Source organism: Crocodylus siamensis, chromosome 1, assembly GCF_052110815.1.
Source record: "Crocodylus siamensis isolate JL-2025a chromosome 1, ASM5211081v1, whole genome shotgun sequence".
NCBI classification, from domain to species: domain Eukaryota; kingdom Metazoa; phylum Chordata; order Crocodylia; family Crocodylidae; genus Crocodylus; species Crocodylus siamensis.
In genome coordinates this window covers 426,439,753-426,465,583 of record NC_143395.1, presented here as the reverse complement: position 1 = coordinate 426,465,583, position 25,831 = coordinate 426,439,753, and the positions used below count along the sequence as shown (strand labels likewise).

The window sequence follows — 25,831 nt, the reverse complement described above, 5'->3', positions numbered from 1 at the left end:
CACGCATCCAGCATCGACCTGTTTAGCCAGGGCAGGATTCCTGGATGTGATTATTACTACCATATTCACTCAGATATAAGACAAGGTCCATCCCCCAGCAATTAGCATGGGGGAAAAAAGCGAAGCGGGGGGGACCCAGAGTCAGACCCAGGCTGTCTCCTGCCCCCTCTGCAGCTTAGCAGGGGGTGGGAAGGATGCCAGGGGAAGAAGTGAGCAGGGCAAAGGGCAGGGGGCCACCTGATCCCTCCCCACAGCCACTGCTTTCCCTGCTGTAGCAGACAACCCTCCAATACTTAGATTCTGTACCTGGAAAATTATAACAAATTTATAAATGTCCATATATAGCAACTAATTCTTGGGGGTTGTCTCATATTTGAGTAAATACATGTAACAGACTCAGTAAACAACCTTGAGCACATCAGTAGGTCTAGGCCTCAGTCTCCTCTTCTGTGAGCATGGTTTGCATTCACCTTATGGTACAGTGCAAGAATGACTGTAAGGCATTGCGGGGGGGGCCATAGGAACAGGCACAACAGAAATGCAAAGTATTTTGAACCATCCAGTATTGCAGGAACTCTTTCCCCATGTAGATGGTTCAAGATGCAAAATGGAAAAAAAAGATGTGTCCTGAGCTAGTTGTTCATAACTTTGCAGCGAGCTGTCTGTTGCTTTAATGCTCTCAAAGGCCAAGAGAACAGCCTTGACAGAGACGTTAAGACAGTGAACATAAAATCATATGCTTTTATTAAACATAAAATGAAACATTAAGATAAAATACGCATTTGTGCTGAAGAACTACTGTATTTTACATTCATTTATGAAGCAGGTAGCTTTACATGACAAAAATATGGAGCGAGGGGAAGAGGCGCAGAATCTGCAGTAAGACATCACCATGAGACGGGCTTTCAGTTTTCAAAGTGCTACTTCCAACAGTGACAGGACTCGAGTAGGCTGCCTGAGCGCTCCTCGGCATCCCTCTTAATGCTGGTGAGAAGCTAAGGTGGAAGCTTATACCGACCGCAGACCCTGCGAGAATTTCTCTCTCAGAACAAGCTCTGCCAAGCTGCAATATTACGGGCTGCGTTTTTCCCTGCCTGGGATTGCTAGTTCGTCGAGTCGACCCATGCATTTTTAAATGCTTTGAAGTTGTGCAGTTTCCTTATAAAGGATGACAGTGTGCTTCAGTCACCTTATTGTTCTGTACAGACCTCAGCATTGGATAACAGAAGGAAATGGTTATATTTTTTAACTTTCATTACCTGACTTAATTTGCAAAGGGACCATTTTAAAATCAAATTGCCAGCTGACTGCCAGCTCACATTCCTCAGTGCTGGAACTGGGCTATTGCTTATTTAAAAGACCAAAGCCAGGAATGTTACACGCTGGGCACAGCTTTTCCAGCAGGGCTATGTGCAGCCTCTGAGAAGTGCACGTGGAAAAAAAGTACACAGAAACTGTTGGCTTTTGGGTTTTAAACTGGGCAATTGGGGTGGGAGCTGCAGCAGTACCAGGGGACTAGGAATGTTTTTAAAAAGTGCAGCAGATCAAAACACATACACGCTGTATTTTTTCTAATGCATATATTTTAAATATTAAATATAAAAGCCGTAATCCCATCTCAGGCCTATGGCAACTCTAGCTTTGTTCTCAAGGTGTATATTGTCACCAGAAAACTAAGACGGATTTACAGTCTTATTATGTACATTTAGGTAAAATATATTTGTATATATACACACATATACACTCTAGTTATATATACATACATACACCCAAACAGTGTAACCTTCTCATAGTGCAACTGTTTAAGAGTGAAAGCCCCACTGAGTGTGCAGGTTGCAAGTCTAAGAGAGAAATATCTGTTTAAAGGGAAGTTAAAGGACAAAAAAAAATAAAACCCCACTTGACTAGAAGAGGATCCTGCTATGTGAATGTACATGAGGACCTGGCATAATTTCAGGTGTTAAAATATAACCCTGATAATAACAAAACTATGTAAAAATGTTAATTGTTTTGTTGGTTTTTGTCCTCTAGACTAGTTTTGAGTCTAGAATTTGCATTTAGTTTCTCCCCCCACCCAAAACTGCAAGGCTAGGAGTTACAGCAAACATTTCTCGGAGATGCTAGGCTGTTCAGGCTACCGTCAATGCAATGGCTTCCCCTTGGGGATGCCCCTGGGCTGAGCTTGGGCAGGGGCCAGCGTGACACTGCCCCTTGGTCCGGCAGTGCAGCACAGTGGGGGGAACATGCTCCAGCTCTCCTCTTCTGCTCGATACGGCTCCAAACTAGGGGAGGACACAGGCCTCTTCTACTGCCCCACGGGAGCCTCTCCTGGTGGACAGGCTGCTTCATCTACAGGTCCTGCACGTGTGAGCTGGTGTCACCGCCTGGCTCACGACTGAGGCCAGTGACCAGGGGGTGCAATGTAGATGCAAAGCATTGCTGCATGACTGCAGTCATAAAACTCTGAATAACCGCTGAAGATCTTTACTGGTTGTGTAATGAACCCGACAGCTGTATGATAACAATTACTAGGTGCTGGGGAAGGGATGTGAAATCACAGTCCAAATCAACTGCAACACACGTGCTATGCACTTAGGCCCACTCCAGCGAGCTTGGCAACCTCAGCTGCAGCGGACATACCGGGGGCCTGCCACTGCCGAACACTTCACATTTGGAGCCCTCTATTCAGTGAACAGCACTGAGTGCTTTGCCTGTCCTGACGCAGCTAATCACTCCTGTAGTCTGCAGCCAATCTCTTTTCTCCTCTAAATGGCATATTCTTTATATAATTTACATAATTATGGTGCTCAAAGCTCATGTTCTCTTGGAACTGGCAGGAAGCAGCAATGCGGAGCAAAAGTATTCCATATTCCATCTCTGCCAATCACTGCATCCAGTGTATCACTTGGGAAATGAGATTCCTATAGGGTTTGTTTTCCCCTATAGGGAATGCTGCACGTGACCCAACCAGATTGACTGGGGCTTTCCCCTTATGGGGCTCTTAAGCGATCCTGCTCAAAACAGTTGCGGAGAACTCAGTTCAGCTCCACCAGTGACTGACGGCAGCGCTCAGCAGCCCATCTTCCTACCCTGCAACCTCCTTCGAGAATTTGGCCTTGCAGTCACCGAGCCCGCGTTCCTTACCAGCACCGTCAGACCCATGGCTACATTGACTACCATTTCAATGGCGGGAAAACCGAGTTGCTTTTGATTCTGTTTTTGGCTGAATAGCTTCTGTACCAGTACGTCTCTTTGGCTAAAAGGTCAGCAGCGATTGTATAAAAGTTCCACCTCAACTTGTCTTCTCACCGTGAGCGTTCGGGGGGTTATAAGGCAAAACAGAAGAGAACACCAAGGGGCGCGAGCCAGACGGGACTGGGACAGCGCTCTGTACTCTACATCTAAAACAGCTGAACTAGTCCAAGTCACTCTTTATTGGGCTTCAAGTTTTCCCACTGCCCCGTGATCTGCTACAGCTTCAACAGCTGTCATGTCAAGAGGCAGTGTTCATCTCTCCCTCTTTCTTCTTTTTTTTTTTACATTATTTCATTGGTGGGACCTGAAATCCAACCAGCTCAAATATTTCCATACACTTAAAATAGAAAATAAAAGAATATATGAAGTACATACAGTATATATATACACATTTATTTCAAATACTTAAAATTCTTATGTAAAATATGATTTTTTCTATATTATTTGTGAAAAAATATGACTTTTTTAAAATGGTGTCAACTTGATTTTTCTGTACATACCCTCTATTCCAATTAAGTCCCTTCTGAGAAAGGCAAAAGAGAGACAAGAGTTCAGCATCTTCTAAATCATGTTTACAAGCCCATGGCTGAAACAAAACTTAAAGAGCAGACAGTAAACAATATTGGATTTCCTTTTTAAGAATCCCCATTTTTATTGCATTCATGTTAAAAATGAGTGCTTTCAGTTCTTCTGCCAGTAAAATCCTTCTCGGCTTTGTCGAGAAACTGCGCACACAATACCCTGTATAGGTAATTCACAAATCTTCCTTTAGCATTTTTTTACACAGATAAAATATATATTACTTAAAATATATTACTGTAAGCTCTTAAAATTGATCTTCAGTTATATCAAATGTATAGCATTTAAGAAAAAAAAAAAGGAAGAAAGAAAACTGGTGTTAGCACATATCTGACCCTTTCTCCCTCTGACATCCCATTGGCAACAGGACTTATGGGTCCTAAGAGGAGACTCCCTGCCACGGTGCTATCCCCTGCACAAGAGCAGTAACGTGACTTTAGAGCTGAGAGCGACAAACCGTCCGGGGAAAGGAAAGGCCTCTTTTGCCCGTTGTAATTAGGAACAAGGCTAGCAGGTGACACTGGCTAACATGCAGATTTCCCCTCTGATCTCCACTGTAACAACCACACTTTCAGAACCAGCCTTCAATCATGAGCACTCAGCCTGACACCATTTTGGCCAGATTTTCAGAAGTACTGAACACATTTTGCACCGCTGATTTCAGCTGGAGTTGCAGCTTCGCATCAAAATCAGGTCCCAAAGGTACTTTTGAAAAACTGAGCTGAACGACTCCAAACGCAAGCAGGAAGCCTTCTCCACTGGACAAAGCAATCAGGCTCCAGGTGTAATTCAGCGGCCAATTCTTATGCACGTATTCCTGCTCCCACGGTACCATCAGGCCTGAGAAAGACTAGGTCCTGCAAGGCTTTTAAGTGCCTTTCAAACCATTTAAATGGATGCGATTAAGCAGGAAGGATCATCAGTACGGACATTTCCTGGCAGATGCTGACCTGTCCAATCAGTAACTTCCAGGAATTTGCTTCCTTATTGACCACTGTAAAACTCTGCCAACAGGCTTAATTAACTGTGTACAGAATTGGTCCTTCCCTTTTCCATGTCAAGGGATACAATCAACTTAAAAACAAGTTTCCTTCCATGTGCAACTAACACTTATCTCAGAATCTTAATTCCAAAATCATTTCTAAATTTCCACTCTCTTCTCTATTTGTGCAATTTTTATAGAAACTATTTACACTGAACAGTGAAGCCAGACCGATCGGTCTCCATTTCTAGCTCTTGCGCTCGCTGCAGGGTTTGGACTGCAGTCCCAGCAGGCAACGGTCTGACTCTGAATAATCTCTTTTCAATCAGCTGTTTTTATGTCACAAACAATGCTTTGACATTAGGCTCTGCATGTTTCATTTTGAGCTTCAATCTGTGAAGTGGCATTTCTCATAAAGTGCTATTACTGTAATAACTGGTGCCAAAGCCTGAAACGTTATGTCTAAACTCCCTGACAATGTCACTTGAATTACAAAGTAGCCGGCATGAAAGCAAGTTTGTTATTTGGCTGGAGGGAACATCACGCATCAGATATTAGGGAGAACTCAGGGCTGGAAGGAGCTGTCCCAACATTAGGGCTGCTGACCAGCACAACATACAGCCCATTTCCACACTGGGCTCACATTTCCATCCTGAAACATTTGTTATTCAATGTGAAACATGCAAAGCTTTCACGGTTTTGGGCAGACTTAATTTTTCAGTTAAGCAATTATTAATCCAAGCCCATCATTTCTAACGGGTACTAGCTGAATGCCCGCTGGTACATGCAGGGCATAATTTCACCAAGCCCTACCTACAAATCTTGCTTCATCATGGTAATATTCCAGTCTTGCAGTCCAAAGGATTTGTTGCCTTGGAAAGGGGCAGAATAATAAAACAGCGACTGCCAAACTGCTGCCCCATCCAAAGACAGCTAAGGCACTGTACTGAGCTGTAAACTTCTAGCACATTGTCTAATATAGTTACAGAGCAGCAGTGAGGACTGAGGAGTCCTACTGAACTCTCAGTGGTTATTACAGAGCCAGGCTGGATTCATCCCAGGCCTCGTTCCCTTCTTGCTGAGACTCGAAGATCTCCCGAGGTCCCTTTCAGCCCTGATGTCTATGAAATCCTCCTGCCGAGTCCCCGCAGCCCGTTTCACAAAACAGCAGCTTCCTGTGGTTAGAAGCAGCCTCACACACAGAAATATGTATACAGATCCCAGGACACCAGACAGACACCTGAAGTTTTATGAAGAGCTGGAAGCAAGGCGAGGGCCTCTGAGCCTACTTTAAAATATCCTGATGAAACTAATGACGTGGGACCCTTCAAAGTGACAGCTGCAATAGGCTCAAGAAACCCAACAAGCCCATAGACCAGAACACATTACCCCCTTTGTTGTTGTTTCTGTGCCCTTGTCACACTGGTAATTATACAAGTACAAGCTGGAGCGAGGACCTGAACCCATCTAGTTATGCCCGTATCGTCCCTCCCCACCGCAGAAACACCTATTCTGGTGCACTTGCTTTGGTTTGACTTATGCTACCAAGGAAGTTCTTTAAATAAAGAAACACTTATCCTGGAATAAGTGTCTACACGGGGAATTACAGTACTACAGCATATCTTTCCTGTCTAGACAAAGCCTGAGATAAAGAGAACTGAAATGGAAAGATCCTGCTCTCACTATTTCAAAGAAGTGCTGCCCACTTTGGTCATCTGCTCCCCTATGCCGGATACCACGTGCAGGTAAAAGGACTCTACAGAACTGCATCTGGCAGCAGAAGAGGCAATCCGGTTGTACTGTCCTGATGGGCACTTGCTCGTGTGCAATAAGCACAAAACACAGACTCTCCACAGCAGCAGGACAGACGTGCTCTCACACCAGTTCTCTTGCTAGGTCGCTTCTTTGCACATGCATGAGTACGAGGGCAGCTGTAATGCACACGGCTCTGAGGACAGCATTGGCAGGTTAACCACAGGTGCTAGTGCACTGTAGACGTGTCAGCGAAAATGGGGTCTATTTTTTTGTTGGTGTGGTTTCTAAACTACACAGCAACAGATTAAAACCAACAGTTTCCTTATTTAGAGTACGCTCACACTCCTTGTCACTATGGTATCTAAGCACTTACATAAATTTAGAGAAAGGGGATATTTCACCCCAGCAAATTAGGATGAGTAGAACCAGGATAAAAATATAACATAATGGCATTTCACTCTCTGTCAACCAGGGTAGAAGGGTGGTGCACAGACAGACGGGCACGGAGATATTTTCAGTACAGAGAGAGACTAAGCATACAACTCTCCTCTCAAGAAATAAATTGCCACCCACTCCTCTAGGGATTGTATTGTGTACTGTGGTCTACACTGCTCATCTCCAACAACGGCACCCCATGTTCTCGTCTCATGCGAGGGGAGGGAGGAGAACAGTCAAACAAAGCTCAAGATGCTGAGGGACTTGCTAATGGGGGGGTCTAAAAATAATGCGGCACAACTACTCTGTTAATATTGCTTCATCGTAAAAAAGGCCTTTGGATTAAAAGTGAATTCAGTGCTCTTTCATCAAAAAGATGCATGGATTTCTACCTGATCGAAACGTTTGTATCTCAGACAGTGACAGTATGGAACTGGGTGTGATTTTTGAGCTTGGTGATTCTGCCAGAAAAAGGACTTCACATACAGATCCCTATATTAAGTAGGGATAATCTAGTGCTATGCTACAGTGAAATGTGGCTGGAACAGCTCTGACAGTGGGAAGGGAAGGGAAGGGAAGGGCATTTAATACTGTATTAGCCAGTCTGTCAAATTCCTATTGCTAAAAAGATGGGGCAACTACACTGGTCTGTGACGAACACATGTGGACAACTTTATGAACATAAACACCTTTGAAAGTGAGGAATTAATCACAAGCTATATCCTACCACTTGGTAGGGTGTCACTGAGTTTTCTCACACGCTCTGCTGCCAATAACACTGTTCAAGACAGCAATTCCCTCCTATTCAAGTCCTGAGACCCCTGCCTATCTCTGGCCAATGCCTCTCATTTCTGGCTTGCCACTCCTGCTAGTCAAATACTCAGTCTGCCTCGAGCAGGACCTGGGAATTAGGCCAAAGGAGTTGACACTTTTAAACTTGGAAAAACTTGTCCACTGGGGGTAATGATAGGGCCACATAGCTTGTTTCCACACCTTATTGCTACCAAGACAGATAATCCTCTGCATAAATGAGAAAAATCCGCCTGTTGTGAAGTCTGCGACACCCATGGCAAGCTCCTGGGCAAAGAGGATGACAGATGGTTATTTAGTACACTTGTCTTATGTGGTGCAGGGCTTGATGGTCAGTACGTGTGGTACTTCCCTGCTTACACTGAAATGATGAAGAGCAGGTTTTGGCTGGGTTATGGGACCCAAAATGAAATGAAGTTCAATTCATACGAGAGGCCTCTCATGGTTAAATGATCCCAAGAACTGCTGATAGTCACTAACGACTTTTAATGACTTAAATTCTTGGGAGTTTATGGCTCGTATAGTTGCCTTTCCAATATTCTGCAAGTTGAGAATCAAGATACTGCCTGCCTATAGACATCACTATAGCTGGCTACTTGAAGAGGGGAGGCTATGCAAACCAACACGACCAGCCAGTATTGCACAACCCAATATGGCTTCCAGAAACTGCGGTCAGGTGCCACTGCTGGGCAACCAAAAAACCTAAAATTAGAGTGACAAAGGGGAGCCATCCCTGACCTGATGCTCCACACCTCAATGCTCTGTGGCCAGGCAGCATTCAGGTTTAGTTCTCTTGACCTCCCAGTTCCTTGAATCTTTCCTGTCCCTCTCTTTTGCTAAAGAAAGATCATGGGGGTTGAAGTTTGGCTGGGAATTTGCTCTTCTATCTAGAGCAGAGCTCTGCTGACGTGTGGGATGATGGCTAAGGTTAATGAATCTGTAGTACAAGTCAAACATCGTCTCCTAAAAGGTTGAAAAAATAATTTTTAAACAAAATAATGTGACATATTTACATAATTCCTTAAGTGCAAACTCTTGTCACAATTCACATAATTGAGCTCAATTTAGACTCACTGTCCACAAGGTGCTCTTTCTTTAATGAAAGAAGAACGCTACTCTGTATTCCTGATTCAGTAACGTGTCTCTTGTGCAAGGCAGTAAAACTCCCATTTCTTCCTGATGTTTTCCAAGAGGAGGGACAAACTGGAGCATCCTCCTCCCAATGTCGTGTGTCTTTGTTACCGAACAACGAGGCAGGAGACACAGAGCTTGGAGGGGCCAATGCAGTCATCGTGGCAGAAGGCACCACAACCCTTGCACATGATCATGGCTTTCAACCTGCAGTAACATTTAGAAGGCGTATCTTCCATGCTGCTGTCTTCGCCAAAGGCCTGAACTGGGATGGACTGATTGTGGCTGCCAGAGTTCACAGCCTGGCTGGAGGGGATGGTGGTTACAGTCACAGAGAAAGACATGACATTCCCCATGCTACTGGACAGCTGATTGCATTCGGACAGCCCGGTCATGAGAGACCCTTGGTTCACATCTGGAGCGGTGGAGACGTTTATTGTACCGCTGTAACTTGGTCCAATGAGCTGGGCTGTAGCATTTCCACGTGGCTTAGAAGGGTGCGAATGAGAAGGCCGGGCAGCCTCTGCAGACGGCCTGGAAGTGCCGTAAAGCTCTGGACTGGTGTGCATTTTCCCTCTCATGGCCTGTGTCACTTGCTCCTGGGCTACCTGGATCAAATCTCTTGCTAATGCGGTTTTTTTCAACGCCTGGTTTCCTGGGAACAGGTGAACACTCTCCTTGCTGGCGGCCGCTTGTGGAGGCACGACAACCTCCATCTTGACATTCTTTCTAACGGGCTCCCTGTACTCTGAAGGAGCCTTTACACTATGTGACACCTGCTCTCTGCCACACGGGCCGGGAACCTGGGAAGCCAGGGGTTCCTCTTTTACAGTGATATGTTCGTGTTCATCACCAGTGCTCTCATCATCTGCATCACCTTCATCGCTGCTGCCAGCTCCATGCTCTCCAAATTCTGGTTTTGGACCATCAGCAGGACTGTTCGGACACAAGCGGTTCTCAGCATGCATGGACAGACCCCTCCTGCAGCTCTCTGAACCACGACCATAGGTGGAAATGTTGAGCAGGTAATGGCCAGACATGGCGGGTTTGGACGTTCTCCTGCCCATGAAACCCAGCATGAATCTCTGACTGGTGGAGCTGTTGTCTACCTGAAACCCTGAGTGAGTGAGGCCGACCTGTGAAGGCTGCAGGACTGACAACAAATTCTGCCTCTGGACCCTCTTGATAAGAGTCTGAAGGATCTGCTCTTGCGTTGCCTTGTCAAGTGCCTCTTGGCACTGGTGCTGGTCAATGCTAGTGTTCCTCAGGTCCTTTCCTGAGAAGAGCTGGATGGTCCTTGGAATGTGGAACAGCTGCCTGCTCTGGCAAAAGATCTTTCCAAGGTGGTGCACTGCTAAATGTGATGGTTTCTCACCACTTTCCCCTCCAGAACCATTCCCAGCTGTGCCTGTAGTACTGCTGGACAAAGCTGGCTCTTTGTCGCTTGGAGCCAAAGGGATAGTTTTCATTTCTGCTTTGGTGAGAGGCTTAGGCAGGATTTGCTCCATTGGAACATCTTTACCTTGGAGGAGCTGGGTGACCAAGGGATTGTTAGCAGGAATATTGGAGCTTGTCTTCAGAAGGCCCCCACTTGTACTCAAGGGAGCTGCATAAGCTTTAAGGCTAGGGGCTACTGACAAAGTGCTAGAGGATGGAGTAGATGGAGCAGATGCTACCACAGCACCAGCCTGAGTTTCTGAGGTTGCAGATATCAGAGAAGACGTCAGAGTGGAAGGAGATTTACTCTTAGGAACATTTAGGCTAGTCCCCCGTACAGCAGTAGGTGCTGCCTTATCTACATTTTTGTCAGCACCTGCTGTGGGAACAGTGACAAGGACTGTTCCATTCCTGACCGTTGCTGCCCCCGAGGCCAGACTCGGACCTGCTGGAGCTGAAGGTGCTTTCTCTTGTCTGTCGGTGCCAACAGTACATGAGTGGCTGGAGCCAAGGAGTCCTCTTGGAACCTGGCTTACAGTGACATTTGGGGGGCTTGATATTACTCTGCTTGTTTTCTCTAACGCTGGTACGGCTGGTGATGCGGAGTCTGTGCCTTTATTGCTGGCTGCAGTTCTGGACTGTACTGTGGGAGTTTGCTGTAGTTGTGCTCTAGGCACACTGTGAGGTGGCGTCTGGTCCGTGGCCTGTGTCTCCACCTGGGATTGGATCCCTGGACCATGGGGAAGAGGCCTTCTCGGACTTCCCCCGCTTCCAGTTCCTGACAGTTCCAGTGCGTGTCCCCGAATTCCAGTTGCGACGGTTCTACTTGTTGCTGTGCTACTCTTCTCGTTTCCTCCGCCCCCAGGCCCACCACCGCCTCCGGGCCCAGGCCCTGGGACGGCTCCCCCAGCAGAGGTGGCGGCGGCAGCGGCGGCTGCTGCCGCTGCAGCAACAGCAGCTGCCCTCTGGGCCTTAGCCTGCTGGGCTTTTGCTTTGATGTCCGCCAAAGTTCTGGCCCCTGTTCTTCTGGGACTCGTGACACTGGTTGAAAAGCAGGCCCTGGGAGAGACCTGGCCCGCAGGAAATGGCATGGGGGAGATTCTGGAAACAGGAATCTGGAATAAAGAAAAAACAGAAAGATAGCACTGAGCAGAAGGAGAATTTAAAATAAAATTTGGAAGTACAGCATTCAGAATGGAGCCATCAAAGACAACATGTTAGTAGCCCTTTGCTATATTGCTTTTTTTAGCAGAACATCTGTGTCAAACGTCTATCATCAACTGAGCAATGCAGGATTGGGAGGGACCACATGATATAATCCTAGTCATAAACTTATCTGGCTCCATCTTAACCCAACTGGAAGTCTCTTTCACAACCCTTCCCCTCACTATTGTGATAATTAGAACCTGCCTTCTAATTTTCAGAAACAGTGTATTCGTGGCCATTTCTCACACATTTGTCCCTGTGGCCTTGCTGTCCTTGAGTTTACGCTGCTCTTCGCCCTCCCCGTTTTACTCTGCTGACAGAGAGCAGGCACACCTCCCCACAGCCTTGGTTGCTTGTACTTAAGAAACAGGCAGGCTGCTCTGCCAGGCTGACTCTCCTCACCCCTGCATCCTCTAGCAGCTCTTCCCTGCACCTTTTCCACTTTGACTTGCTCTTTCTTGCTGGGGGTGACCAGCACTGTACACACGAGACAGAGGAACATTTTTCAGGAGTTTTCCCTGTGCCTACCAGACATACTGTGATCTAAGTTTCTTCTTCAGCTACATCAGGTTATAGCCCCCCTGTGTTTGACTAGTAAACCCAAATCTTCGTCCTCTGTCATTTCCAACTGATGAGCCCCTTACTTACAAAGAAAATTATTTTTATTCATCCCAAAATTCAAGATTTTGCATTACTGAATTTCATCCGATTTCTACTACTCCAGCCCTCAGGGTCATTCTGTATGATATTATGAGCTGGCTCTGTAGCATGTACTCAGAGCCCATTTCATTAGCAGACTTCTGCTTTTTCCATAAGATCGGTCCCAATACTGATCCCGGATGAACACCACTAGTAACCTCCTGTTCCTCTGGCCCAGTCGTTTTCTTTTACCATTACCCCTTCTCTCCCCTCTCCCTGGTTGCTCATCCGCTTTACAATCCTTGTACCATTGCCCATCCAGTAATAATCTCCTGTGTGAGATCGTATCAGATGTTTTACTGAAATTCACAAGTATCAGATCTATCACAGTCCGGTTTTCTGAAAAATCAGTTCACTTATCAAAGCAAGACATCAGGTTAGTCTGGCACAATCTGCCTTTGATAAATCTACGTTGCATTTTATTCCAATTTCCATTTCCCTCCATTTTTTTATCATATTCTTTACAATTTTTTTTCTTAAATCTTGAATACTACTGAGGCTTGAATAAGGTATTTGTGACTGCCTGGATCCTTCCTTTCCTCTCATTCTTAAACTAGGTGACTTCATTGGCTATTATAGTCACATGGTCCACCTTGATTTGACAGAGCCATGAAAACTCCTTGCTGCCAGATTGGGATTGGATGTGGTAACTGCCACACCTGTGGACGTATTCCCATTATACAGCCTGTCTCCATGTTCTGCATATCATCCTAAGAGAAAGCTGGGCAAAGGTTTACAGCAGCAATTTTCTATGTCGACAGTTTTGCCCCCACAGAAAGAGGGCCTCATATTTTTTAAAGTGTTGGGGTGATGCAGTCATTAGAAGTTCTTTATGTAGAAAATGCTGCTGAAGAACAGGCTGCAACTACCTGTCCACACACAATCCTGTCCTGTTGGTTGAGACAATATCAAATGACTTTCAAGTCTTTGCCAGGAGCTGGATCTTAGCCAAACAACCTGCCTGCTCGAAGCAACACAAGGACCTTCCCTCCTTCTGTTCTCCCCCCTTCAATGGCTGTCTGATTTCCCACTTTCCTGCCTCGGTGGCAGCAGGATCCTAGGCTCATGCCAACATTAAGCAGGTGGGGGGCTTTCAGTCGAGATGCTCCCCAAAACGGTCTTTCCCAGCTGCTGCTCTACTTGACAGCATGTGGCATTCAGGTGGTATAAATTATCCTGGTCACACCAGGCCCCAGTGAGTGGTACTTAGCTTTTCTGCCAATTCAGCTCTGGTTTTTGCTTAATATAGTATGGGAAGTTGACAGTGTCCCACTCTTGGCCTCCTATTCCAGTCTCAGAGATGCTCACACGTTTACAATGTCCTGTGCTTTCCTTGTCTCCATCTCCCTCGCTGTTCTAGTCTCATGGATTCCTCCACAGCTTTCCTAGTTCCCATCCACTCTACTCTGAACCACAGGGTCCCTATTATTTTTAGCTCTGGCTTTCACACAGCTGTGTTGGTGCTACTGAGCTGAAGAACCCTGGAGGGGGAGGGGGTGGGGTGTGTGTCAGATACCGAGTCGGCTTGGTAGGCCAGCACACTCCCTTGGCCAAAAATCAAGGTTTTGGGATTCCCATATCAAACACTTCAAATTTAATGGGGATAGTTTAAATCAAACTGGATACAAAACATTTTGGTGAAAGTTACTAATAAAATTTGCCTGTATAACCATACAGGGGACTTTTCTTTAGTTGTCTTTACCCTGAGTGGGGGGACCCTTTGCTCCTGCGACCTCTCCCCCGTCGCAGGAAAGGGCTGGATGTGGGTCCGAAATGGATGCTGGACCTGACAGTTCTCTACGATACGTGGCTTCTTCTCAGGACTGATGGGAGCTTCTTCTGGACTCTCTGGTTTCCTCTTGAGGCTCTCAACATTGACCTCCATTTGCTCAGTGGTGTGGGGCTCCTTTTCAGGCGTCTCCTGGGTGGTCACTTCACTTGCCACACCTGCTCCTGTTTGACTTGCTCCAGGGCTCTTTGGTTTTCTTGGGGTCAAAGCAGAGGTACTTGTAGCCTCCTTTGCTGCTGGCTCTGTAGATGCAGCAAGCTGCCTTTCTTCTGCTGGCTTCACACCAGTGGCAGTTTGTGGCTTCTCTTGCATAGACTCCTCAGCAACTTTCAGAGGCCTGGAGAGCTTTTGGTCACTAAGCTTTGCTGCACTGCTGGTCAAGGAACTGAAGGACTCTGCAGGTTTGGGTGTAATTGGCTGCAAATCCTCTCTTTTTTCCTCTCCTCCTTTTTTCACTGCTGGTACTTGTACTGGGACTGCTTGTGCTTTAGGCTCTGCGAGAGGAGTCATCTCCTCCTTGGGAGGGGCCTCAAGGACCGCCACGCATTTGAGCTGTTCAGCAGGGGGATTCCTGTCTTGCACGTCAGCAGTGCTGGTGTGTGCTGTCAGTCTCTTGGACTCTTCAGGACTCAGTCCAGAACTAGCCAGAGGAAGAAAAAGGTTAGATTTTAAAAAACGAATCTGTAAAAACAAATATTCTCATGAAAGTGGGGGCACAAGGTTCTGTATCTATATTGCAACTTAAGAAACCCCTTTTATGCACCATTTTCCTTGTTTTAGACCCACCACCCTGAAGCCTTCATTGTCATTACTAACCATTCGAACAAAACCAGACTTAATGATTGAGCAGATGCTCCCTTTCAAAGTCAACCCAAAGAGGTCCCTGTTACATGGCCATGGTCTCCCTCCACCCAGCTGCTAATTATCCAGGTCATGGACTGAAAAGAAGGATTTGGCCAATTGTTAAACATTCAACATAAAAGCAGCTGGGCTGGCAGGCTGCCAGGACTCCCTCCAGCAGCTACCTCTAGCTGCATCTGTACAATAGTGCGACAAACCCACCACTTCCCTCTGGCTTCTCCATGATGGAATCACAGTGTGGAGTCAGCAAATGGATACGACCCCTCAAGAATATGCTTTTTTGTTTGGACCTGGGGTGCCCCTAACTCCTACAGTATTTAAGCACCCTCCACTGAAACGCTGAAGGAAAACTTCCTCCCAAACTGTATTTCCATTTGAATTTGAACAGAGATCCAATGCCTCTCTCCCCCTGGTACCCTCAGGGAGCTGGGAACTGTCCTTGATGCTCCCAGTCACTCTCCCGCCTGGAGGAGGATGAACAAGCTGGGAGCCTGAACCTGACTTCTCAGCAAAGCAGCTGCGGCAGCATTATTCACCTCCAGCACAGCAGTCTCTCGCAGGAACTGAGCAGACCCTGCCTTGTGTAGGAATAAAAAGCCAGATGTTTGCTAAAGCCACAAAGCTTGGTTCCTAGCAGTTCATCAACAAGCAAGAGCCATGCTGTCTTGCTGCCCCCTGCAGAAACCTGGACACACTGCAGGCAGGTTCGCTCCCTTTAGGGAAGCCTGCTGCATTCAGGCTTACTGTATGACAAGGGTTTAGCTTAGTACAGTAACATTATCCAAAAAATACAGAGCATGTCTGTACTGCAATCCGTAGGTTAATGGAGGGATATCCACAGCGGGTCTTGGACCACAGATCCACAGAGCTCAGCGTGGGCTTCACCACAGTGCATCAGACCACGCTGAGCTCCCTGCTGCCACAGCCAGACTGCTTCCACAACCCAGGCTAGCCAGCCAAAGCCAGCTAGGAGCATCTCTCCACCACTCTGCCATCTGCAGTGCAGTGCCTGGTGCCTCCTATTCAGCTGGGTCAGGCTAACCTACTGTCACCTGACCAAGAAAAGAGGCTCTGGGCAGCCAGGCCTCCCAAGTGAGTTAGTGACATGGGAGGGGTGAATGCAATGAAGGCAAAGCAGCATCCCAAGGATGAGCACAAAAGCTCACCAAGGTGCTGGAAAGAAAGCAACTCTTCATTATTTAATAACACGGCAGGGCTGTCCAACTTCTGTCCCACCGGCTGAAGGGTTCAGTTGTAGGCTCCTGCCTGGCTGCTGCTCCCCCATTACCCTAGCTGCAGCAGCAGCCAGGGTCTCCAGGGTCCTTCTCCTCTTGGCTCCCACTTGTGCCCCTGCCCTAGGAGTGTATGTGTGTGGGGGTGGGGTGTGTGCCATGGCCTGCTGTGCCAGGAGAGCCCGGGGCCTCAGGTGCCAACGTAGTGTGATGGGAGCTGGCAGCTTGGGAGCTGTGGATGAAGCCAGACTGCCTGTGTGTGATGTGGCTTACACTGGTGTGGCCTGTACGGCATGCGCCCCTGGCCACTTGGAGGTTGGACAGCCCTGATTTACAGGAACAATGCTAGTTCTTTTCATTTTCGCCTGCTTATAATAAAACTGGACCATGAAAGAAGTCTGTCATATCCTGCAAACCACAGCACAGAAGTGGGGTTTCTTTTAACCAAGAATGAGGCAGACAGAGCAGACTTATCCCAAGAGTTCAGCTAAACTAGCAGCATGCCTGTGAGTCCAGGTGCAGGGGAACACACGAGGTTGTGCACAGCTGCAGAACATGGTGATTAAGGTTGCAGTCAAACAACATCAATGTTGAACTGTGGAGCTGGCTGGAATACACAAAAGAAACCGAAGAAAGGGAGCTTGAAAAACTGCAACAGAAGGGATGGGATCAGTCCAGATGCTAAATGTTGAGGGCACCCAGAACAACAGGAACACTAAAGGTAGCCTGGATAAAACACCAAGTGATAATGCATTAGGGAACAATCCAGCACTGACTGGCAGTGAACTAGCTGAGTTAAGATTTCTTCTGTGATTGTGTAACAGCTAGATGAACCTGGCACCCATTCAGCTTTGAAGCCCAATGAAAAGAACTATGCCATGAAAAAACAAGCTAGAAATTCTGGGGAGTGCTGCCCGAAGATATGCAGGGAGAGAGAAAAAGGCATGACAGTTTCTTACCTTTGACCATAGTAACTCTCAAAGAATCGTTCCTTCCACAGCTCCACCTTCTTCTCTTTCTCAATCTCCTGCCGTAGTCTCAGCTGCATTTCCGGGGTAAACTCACCTGGAATATGCAATGAGGATATCAACAGGAGCAGCTATGGCCAAGAAGATTTAGGGCACCTGCAGCCATGAAAGATGGGCTGCAGGACCCTGTCACTTTCCTGTGCAGAGCTCTTGGGCACACAGTGCTTCACTCAGAAAGGTCTTTCACGGGCTTGGCGATATTACAAGCTTCACATAATGGCCTTGTCTTGTAATTACCATTGCCTAATTGGTACAGAAAGGCCTTTCCAGAAGAGATGTAAAACTAAGGTCTTGATGTCTGGCAGTCAAGGAAAAATCACAGCCCATTCTTTGCAGATAAGATGCATCAAGATTTGGTGTCTAACAAATTCCAGCTTGCTTGTTTGCTCTCTGCCTTTCTACAGTCTTGCTTGTAAATGAGATTCGTCTTCACTTTAATGGGGGTGCATTTCAGGGTGGGCAGTGGAACTATTTGGCCTGCAGCTCCATGTCTTCCATCCCTCAAAATGATGTAATTACAGCAATGGTCATGTTTTTCTCATACGGCTGAGAAACTGGCCTCCTCCACCTGACTGCCTTTGACTCTCACACCGAAGTCAAAAGAATGTAATGCTGAGGTTAGACCAAGAATGCATACAGCTGGTAGTGTAAAATGCTTGTGTGTACAAGACACCTTGAAAGACGCCCTCTCGGGGCTTTCTTTCAGTCCCAAGGGGTGATTTACGGTATACATATGTCTCCAGTGACAGGCCGACATGGGACCATATTCCCTGCCCATGTGGAATGAATTTGCCTGTGTATTCTGCAGTCAATTGAACATCGTAGCATGACGTTTCTAACTGCTTTATGCAGATGCTGTTTTACCCATTTCTGGGGACCATCTGACATTCTGTCCCCTGTCAAAATGAGAGGCACAGGATCTCAAAAGTGCTCAAGTGATTTATGGCCCAATTTAGATGCAAATAAGCACGTAGTAGGAGTTACTAAACAGCTGAAGGCAGACACCCAACTCCTATAAAATTCAAGGAGTTAGGTACCTAGCTCCCTTAGACACGTTTATAAATCCCAGGAGGTAACAATCTGCATTTATAGATACTTAAAAGATCTTTACAAGTCTGGCCCTTAATAGCTTGTCTCTCATGGGGAGTCAACCAGGAACCAGGATCCTAAGTCACTTTCAGAAAAAAAAATGGAAGTGAGGTTTCTAAGTCACTTAGACAGTTTTAAAGAAGAGTATCTATATTGACAAAAATGTTTCTACTAAACATGTTATTGTTTCGAGATAAACAATCTCTGACAGCTGATTGGACTGACTGGACTGTTGCATGCCTGAAAAATAATTCAAACTTTAGCCAGTAAAAATTCAACTTATAGCTAAGAGAACTGCATGGATAAACAATGAATGCAGCATGGATAAACTGGCTTCAAACTGGTTATTCTCCAGATCAATCAGATTAAATTATTTGATGACAATCAGGGATTTGGGTTTTCCGTTTGCTATGGAAAAACAACGATTTTGAGTTTTTTAATCAGATAATTTTGGGGGGGGGGGTTTAATCAGATAATTTGAGATTTTTAAATAAAGAAAATCAAGATCCCTGATAATGCAGCAAGTATGTGCACTTTTTAGCTAAACTCGCTGGGTGCATCTATATCAGAGCTTTACTGAGGAGTTGACCAAATAGCTCCACAGCAAAGTGTCACTGTCTAGACGTACACCCACAGTAGGGCTCAGTAGATTAATTAAGTCCACCGTAGGACAGTATTGTCCGGGATGAATACTATCCTATGGTGGAGTAATTTATGCTGCTGCAACACACGTGTACATGGTGACCAGGGCTGGCTGGGGCAGGAGGTTGCCTGTTGGCTAGCCCTGCACTGTAGCACCCTGGTGCCTCAGCCAGCCCCCCTGCTGCCTGCCACCGACACCCTCCAGCCTGGAGCTGCTCCGCCCCAGCTCAGACTGCTGCAATCCCAGGTGCATGGGTAAACGCTGCACCTGGGAGCAGCTGATTGCAGTGTGAACTGCGCTGGAGTTTATTGCATCAGATTAATTGCTCGTGTGAATGCACATACTGAGATTAATTGGTGCCTCAGGACCAGCATATCCTGCTTTGACAAACAACATTTCTGTATTCATGTAGAAGCAGCAGCAATACACAGGCCAGCTGACAAATGAAACAAAGTTTGAGAACTTAGGTCAGGGCCGTGCTTATCTTCCGTAGAGAAGTGTGGCTTGCAAATTTGCTAGTTCCAACATGCATGTGACCAGGCTCCTTAGATGCAGATGGTGTATTTCAATGGGGTACTGGCTCTACCAGCTAAAGAAGAATCACAGAATCATGCAAAAGCAGGGCCAGAAGAGACCTCTGGAGGCCATCTAGTCCTACCCCTGCTGAAGGCAGGATCATCCCCTTCCAAACCACCCCACACAAATCTTTTGTCTAAGCTATTACTAAAACTACAGTCAATCCTGTCACAGCCACAAGGTAGAGATAGCATCCTAACCGGTCACAGGGAAAGCAGAGGCACAATGGCAGCCAGTGTCCTGCTACTGCAAGGGTTTTTAAAACACCCTTGAAAGATCCAAGCAAAAGAGCCGTGCCCCTGCTGCAGATGAAAGCACAAACTCCCAGTCAGTGTGAAAGGGTCACATTTGGCCACCCAAAGAAACAATTCTTAGCAGTCGATCAGCATTTCATTTTTTAAGGAACTCAACTGCTTCTTACTCATGGTTTTCAGAGAAATATTCATCTCGCCATGTGCTGTATGGCAGATATTCTCAGAGGCAAAACACTTGCTGGAGATGGTCAATCCTGGAGCAGGGGATAGACTAGATAGGACCTCCGGAGCCTCCTTCCCATCCTACTCTTCTATGATTCCATGAAAGCACAGGGCTGTTAACACCTCTTCTCTGCCCTTCACTCTGAATATTTACTGGCTTGCACTTACCCTTACAGATTAGCCTGCAGGCAGTTTTACCTATTGTGCCAGAGCACTTCAGTTTATCCATAAAATGTAAGCATTTCCTAAACCACTCAACAACTACCAGCCTCCTACCTTCTTGCTTCTTAGGGAGAGGCAGAGACTCACCTTCTGACAGTCGCTCCTTCCAGCCCTGGGCAGCTGAAGTGAAGAACTCATTGTTGAGTGCAGAGCCGCTCAGCTTCATTAAACCGTCTGCCCCAACCTGAGAGAAGAAACCAAGCAAACGAACATTGACTCACGAAAAATGCAGAGTGATGTGCCTTGTACTGCCACACGGCAGCAGAGGAACACAGCGTGGACAAACATCACCATCTCGACGGACACCATGTCACTTGCAGCCTCCCTGCTGGCTAATCCAACGGGCCCCAGGAGACCCTGCTTAGCCCAACACACTGGTCTCACAGGTTCCTAGAGGACTTCCCTTGTTCAAACTCAGCAGGGCCTGTGGGCCAGACCAGACACAGACCAGCCCCACGTACTGGATCTAGCACACGCTGTGTGTGCCAGACCAGCCCCACATGGAGAGCACGGGGCCAGTCTAGTGCATGCTGCATGCTGGTCCAGGCTGAGACCCAGAGGCAGCACCCTGGCCCAGACAATAGGGCTCTGCAGACAGGATCTGGCCCTCAGGCCACGTCTCTGACACACCTGCTCTAGCCCTGAGTGCCAGGACATTGCAGGAAACAGGCAGAAGCGCCAGGGGATGCTTTACAAAGCAGCAAACAGAAGAGAAGCAGTGCCTCAAAGGCTGCCACAGATGCTCTGCCCTTCTGAACAGTCACCCTGTAGGACTTGAGCTGCTGTCAAAAGCAAAAGCTCTGCCAGCTTCCCAGGGAAAAGAAAAAGTTCCTAAAGGGAAGCTGGGGACGCCGAAGAAGTCACTTGAAAGCAGGCACCAAAGGTAAGAGCCACGCGTCTTTCAGAACAGCCATGACAAGATGGGCCTGGGGATGATTCAGACTGTGAAATAGTCCAAGAGAAGAGCCGTGCTCCAGCTTGGAGTACACAAGCCCCAGGAAGCCTGGCACCCAGGGCACTGAGAGCGAGAGCAGGAGGGGCAGATTAGGGCCTTCTGTGCGCCGGTCACTGTGGAAGCTCTGTCAGATGAGCAGACTCCACACTGAGTAACTTGGTGTGGGTCAGGCCGGTGCCTTCCATTTCTAACACAAGAAATGAACCTTACTGCAAGGCTCCTGATATGCACCAAGGGCTTAGACACACACTCATTTCTGGTGCTGCAAATTTCTGGGAAATCAGCAGCACTAGAGAAAGGGAGAGTCCAGCCCTTGCCCCCCTCATCTTCCCCAGACTAGGGTCTCTCCAGCCTGGGAAGGTGCTGGGAGCAGCTGCTGCCTGAGTCCTCTTGCTCCCCAGGGAGCCTTTCCACACCACTCTACCCTTCCCAGGGATGGGGAGGGGGTCAGCTAGCAGCTCCCCTGTCTGGCAAGGCATGGCTCGAAGGCTCCTGGTCTCTTGGAGGAGCCAAGCATCTGGGAAGCACGCAGTAACCTTCCTCTAGGAGAGCTCACCCTTGCTAAAAGAGGAACCTCTTTCTCCAGGATTTGGCACACTTCCTGCAGCAGATGATGTGTGAACACCTGCAGGCTCCCAGGTTCTCGCAGGAGAGCAGCATTTCTCCCACTAGGCACATGACACCTGTCCATACCACAAATCTGTCCAAACATACAACATTTCAGCTAAGGGAAGAACTGCGTAGCAAGCTTCCAACAATGCGGGGCTTGTTTCCTTAAGAGAGATCCTGTTTTCACTTAATAATTCAGCATCTGTGATGCAGATCATTCAATTTAAGGGAACTGTTCTAACAGTAGGTTTGTCCAGAGCAGATTTCTGCTGAGTGGCTTGCACTCTAGGGACTCAGGGAAGTGGAGATCTCTGCTCGACTTGACGTACAGACTGCTCAGCGGGGTAGACGAGAGGATGCCTTGGCCCACCCCTGCGCGGTACGGATGCAGTATGTGTGGTGATCTCTCTCACTCAGCATTAAGTATTGGTGCTGGTGGAGGCCAGTCCAGAGGGCTAAATAAATCTTGTCTGAGAAAGCTGACAGGACCCAGACAATTCTCTGAGGAGCATGCAAGTACCGAGGGGGGGGGGGGGGGGGCGGGCGGGCGGCAGGGCAGGTATTTTTTAGGATTTTCACTACAGCACTGTCTGAAATTACAAAAAAAAGATCCTTTTTGGGGTCTGCCAGCAGAATTAAACTAGTCACAATTCTTTCCCAAACAAATTTTCATTCAGCACAGGAACTATTAAGAGAAATCTTTCCCTATCTGCTGCTCCTTTTGCCAGTAAACTCCAGCTGCAAACACCATCACTTCATATTTTCATATAGACTTACTTATTAAAAAGGCCACAAGACTTGTAAAACAATGCCTCTGGACTTTTATCAGAGCACCCTTGGACTTACAAGTCCCTGGTGAGCACTGCCTGCAGATCACAACTTGAGAGTCAATTCAAGATGTTGCAGGTGCTCCGAAATCTAAAAAAACAGCTTCTAGCTAGCAGTGCTCTTTGTGAAGAGACCACAGCATGTGTGTATGTGTCCGCACAGCCCTGGCATCATCTGCACTGTGTGCGAAACAACAGAGCAGCACAGCTACAGGCAGGCAGAAGCAAGGACTGGAGCAGTCTTCTAGGGGCAGCAAAGCAATACAGGGAAGCTTTGCATCTTCGGAGATCCCCAGCCCACAGGCACTGAGCCCTGGAGGGCAGAATAACAGAAAGGGGTAAGTCAGAGTGACTCCCATACCCGGCACTGAGCAGGGCCTGGACCCAGACAGAGCTGGGGCCAACTATCTCCATCTGAAGTCAGGCCAGTCTGATACATGGCTTTGAAGAAGAGGGAGAGACTTAATGAGCAAATCAGGTGAGGCATATCTGCTTATAGCACCCGACTTGCAGAAAAAGCGGGGGAAGTACAAGTCCACAAATTCCAGTCTAGTTCCAGAAAAAAACATCTGCTTCTCATTGCATCAGTCCACACGGGACTTGAAACTTCCTGGCGGGTCTGGCCAAGAGCTGTTAGTTCAACCTGGTCATTTCTTAATGTACCGGCTGGGACATCACTGGTGCTGGTACTTCAGCCTCCTATGACTGTTGCATGACACCATGAAGCTGGAGTCCTTCCGGACCCTCATTTCTCACGCACAAAAGCAGACAATGTTTCCTGCACACGACTGAACGGGAGGGAAGAAGCACAGGCTCTTGGGGGCAACATGGGAGTGCTTCCTTAGTCAGCTCATTCCCTGGCTGAAGGTCATGCCGCTAGAACAGGGGTGGGCAATTATTTTAGGCGGAGGGCCGCTTACCCAGTTTTGGCAGGCTGTCGAGGGCCGCATGGGTAGCCCCACCCCTTGACAGGTGCCCCGCCCCCTGGTCACCATCTTGGGGCCGATGTCTCAGGGCCAGCACCAGTGGGCCCAAAGCGGGGCACAGGCTGGCAGGGCTCTGTGGCGCCAGGCTGGGCTGCACCAGCAGGGAGAGGGGGGAGCTGGCGCGGCTCCATACAGCCCCTGCTGGCCGGGACCCCTGTACTCCTGCCACCCTGCTCTAGGCCCTGCCGGTGCTAGTTCCCAATGGCTTCCCCACCCACTCACTCCCAGTGCCCCCCAGCCCTGCAGTACAGGTGGGGGGCAGCGCACAGCTCCGACCCCTGCTCATCAGCAGGAAAGAAGCTGGTGCTGAGCGCGGGGTAAAGCAGCCCCTTGCCCGCCCTGTGGCTGGTGTTCCCTGCTGCAGCCACTCACAACCCGCACGGGGCTGTCTAGAGCAGGCACAGGAAGCCCCACACAGACTGCAAGCGGCCGCAGCGTGGGGCGCTGGGCACGGGGTGGGTGAGGGGCCTCTTTTCCCGTGCTCAGCAGCAGCTTGTAACCAGGCCCTGCTGCCAGCCTGGGCCCCGCGCTGGCTCCGGGCTCACCTGTTGAGGGCCGCACACGGCAGCAGCAGCAGCTGGGGACCCCCTGCTTGCTGCGCCAGGCAGTGTTGGCTGCTGCTGCCCTCCCAGAGCTCGCGCGCTGGACAGCATATAGGCAGCGGTGGCAGACACTGCCCAGTGTGGCAAGCAGGGTGCCGCAGCTGCTGTTGCCACATGCAGCCCCAATGGGTGAGCCCGGAGCCAAAGCATGGCCCAGGCTGGCAGTGGGGCCAGCCCCTTCCCCGCCCCATGGCTGGCGCTCCCTGCTGCAGTCACTTGCAGCCTGCGTGGGGCTGTCTGGAGCAGGCACAGGCAACTCCACGCAGTCTGCAAGCAGCTGCAGCGTGGGGCGCAGGCCACAGGGTGGGTGAGGGGCCTCTGCCCCCCCCTTCCATACTCAGCTTTTCCCCAGGCCACATTTCCCTGGGCTCCTTTCCTGCCTTCCCCCCTTACCTGCGGTTCCGGCATGGAGCTGCCATGTAGTCCCAGGCCAGAAGCCCGGGCTGGGGCTTCTGGCTGGGGGTGTGGGGCCAGGTGGGCCCTGCTGTTGTGGGAGCCCGCCAGGCTTCCCCTGGGTCCTACTGCCCTTGGTTCCTGTCATTTTTGACAGGAACCAAGGGCAGAGAAATATTAATTTTCTAAATTTTTTTAGAGGCCCTGCAGGCCAGATAGAATGGCCACGCGGGCCACAACCGGCCCACGCACCGTATTTTGCCCACCGCTGTGCTAGAAGGTGCTGTGCAAGTATGATGGGCCAGTATGGACCCTCAAACTCTAATGGAAGAAACAGAGCTGCTCTTCTCCCCACTTCCCTGTCATTATTGCCCACTTCAAATTTAGCCTTGATATTCAGCTTCCGGTCTCCTCAGCATCTAGGCTGAAAAGACATCATGGTTTCTCAACCTAGAAGTATCAAGGATCTGCAACAACTCTGGCCTCCTCATATGGCTCAAATGGAAGAGGCATGGTAAAGATCTTGGTGGGGACTGCCAACCCAAGGCATTTTTTTAGACATCTGCAAGCCTTTTACTGACAGCCAGACTTTTTTACTGCTATGTATTTTACATAACATAAATGCAACTCTTTTGCGAGCCCTGCCCTGCTGCCAGGCCACAGTTACAAAGGCTGGGTTCAGAATTAGGTGTTCAAGAGAGTTTCATAGTTGGTAGGGTTGGAAGGGACCTGTGCAGATCATCAAGTCCGACCCCCTGCCATGGCAGGAAAGAGTACTGGGGTCAAACAACCCCGGCAAGGTGTTCATCCAGCCTCCTCTTAAAGATACCCCGGGTAGGAGTCAGCACCACTTCTCTTGGAAGTTGGTTCCAGATTCTAGCCGCCCTGACTGTGAAGATTAACCACAGTAAAAAAGTAAGAAGGTTTGGTTGTCAGTAAAAAGGCTGCAGTAAAAAATAAAAATAAAAAATGGGTTTGGCAGCTCTGCTTGACTGCAGCATGGTTTTACACCGTGCTGCTCTGCCACCTCTCTCCACCAGCACTCTGCTACTCACCTACACACCTTGATACCCCTAATTGCACCCTGCACCACGCTGCCCCCACAGGCCAGTCCCCACTGGCTCCACTCTCCCCATCCCAACACAGACCTCCAAAGAAGCCTACAAGCGACCCAGTGATATTACAGGCAGCGTGCAATACAGGAGCAACAGCACATGGCTGAGGGAACACTCCCGGCAGTGTGCTGTGCTCCTG

General features: G+C 48.4%; 1 protein-coding gene across 3 annotated transcripts in view; it reads right to left on the bottom strand.

Annotated features, from left to right (window-relative positions):
* Positions 1–727: 727 nt before the first annotated feature.
* Positions 728–25,831, bottom strand: part of ASXL2 (ASXL transcriptional regulator 2) — a 197,710-nt gene continuing 172,606 nt past the window's right edge. For all 3 annotated transcript variants that reach the window (XM_090031189.1, XM_090031190.1, XM_090031192.1), the window contains 4 exons: positions 20,293–20,389; positions 17,131–17,236; positions 13,992–14,718; positions 728–11,499 (listed from right to left, as the gene is read on the bottom strand). In XM_090031189.1, coding sequence (XP_089887315.1) covers positions 9,055–11,499; positions 13,992–14,718; positions 17,131–17,236; positions 20,293–20,389 — 3,375 coding nt within the window. In that variant the 3' untranslated portion in view covers positions 728–9,054. The remainder of the gene's footprint in view (positions 11,500–13,991; positions 14,719–17,130; positions 17,237–20,292; positions 20,390–25,831) is intronic.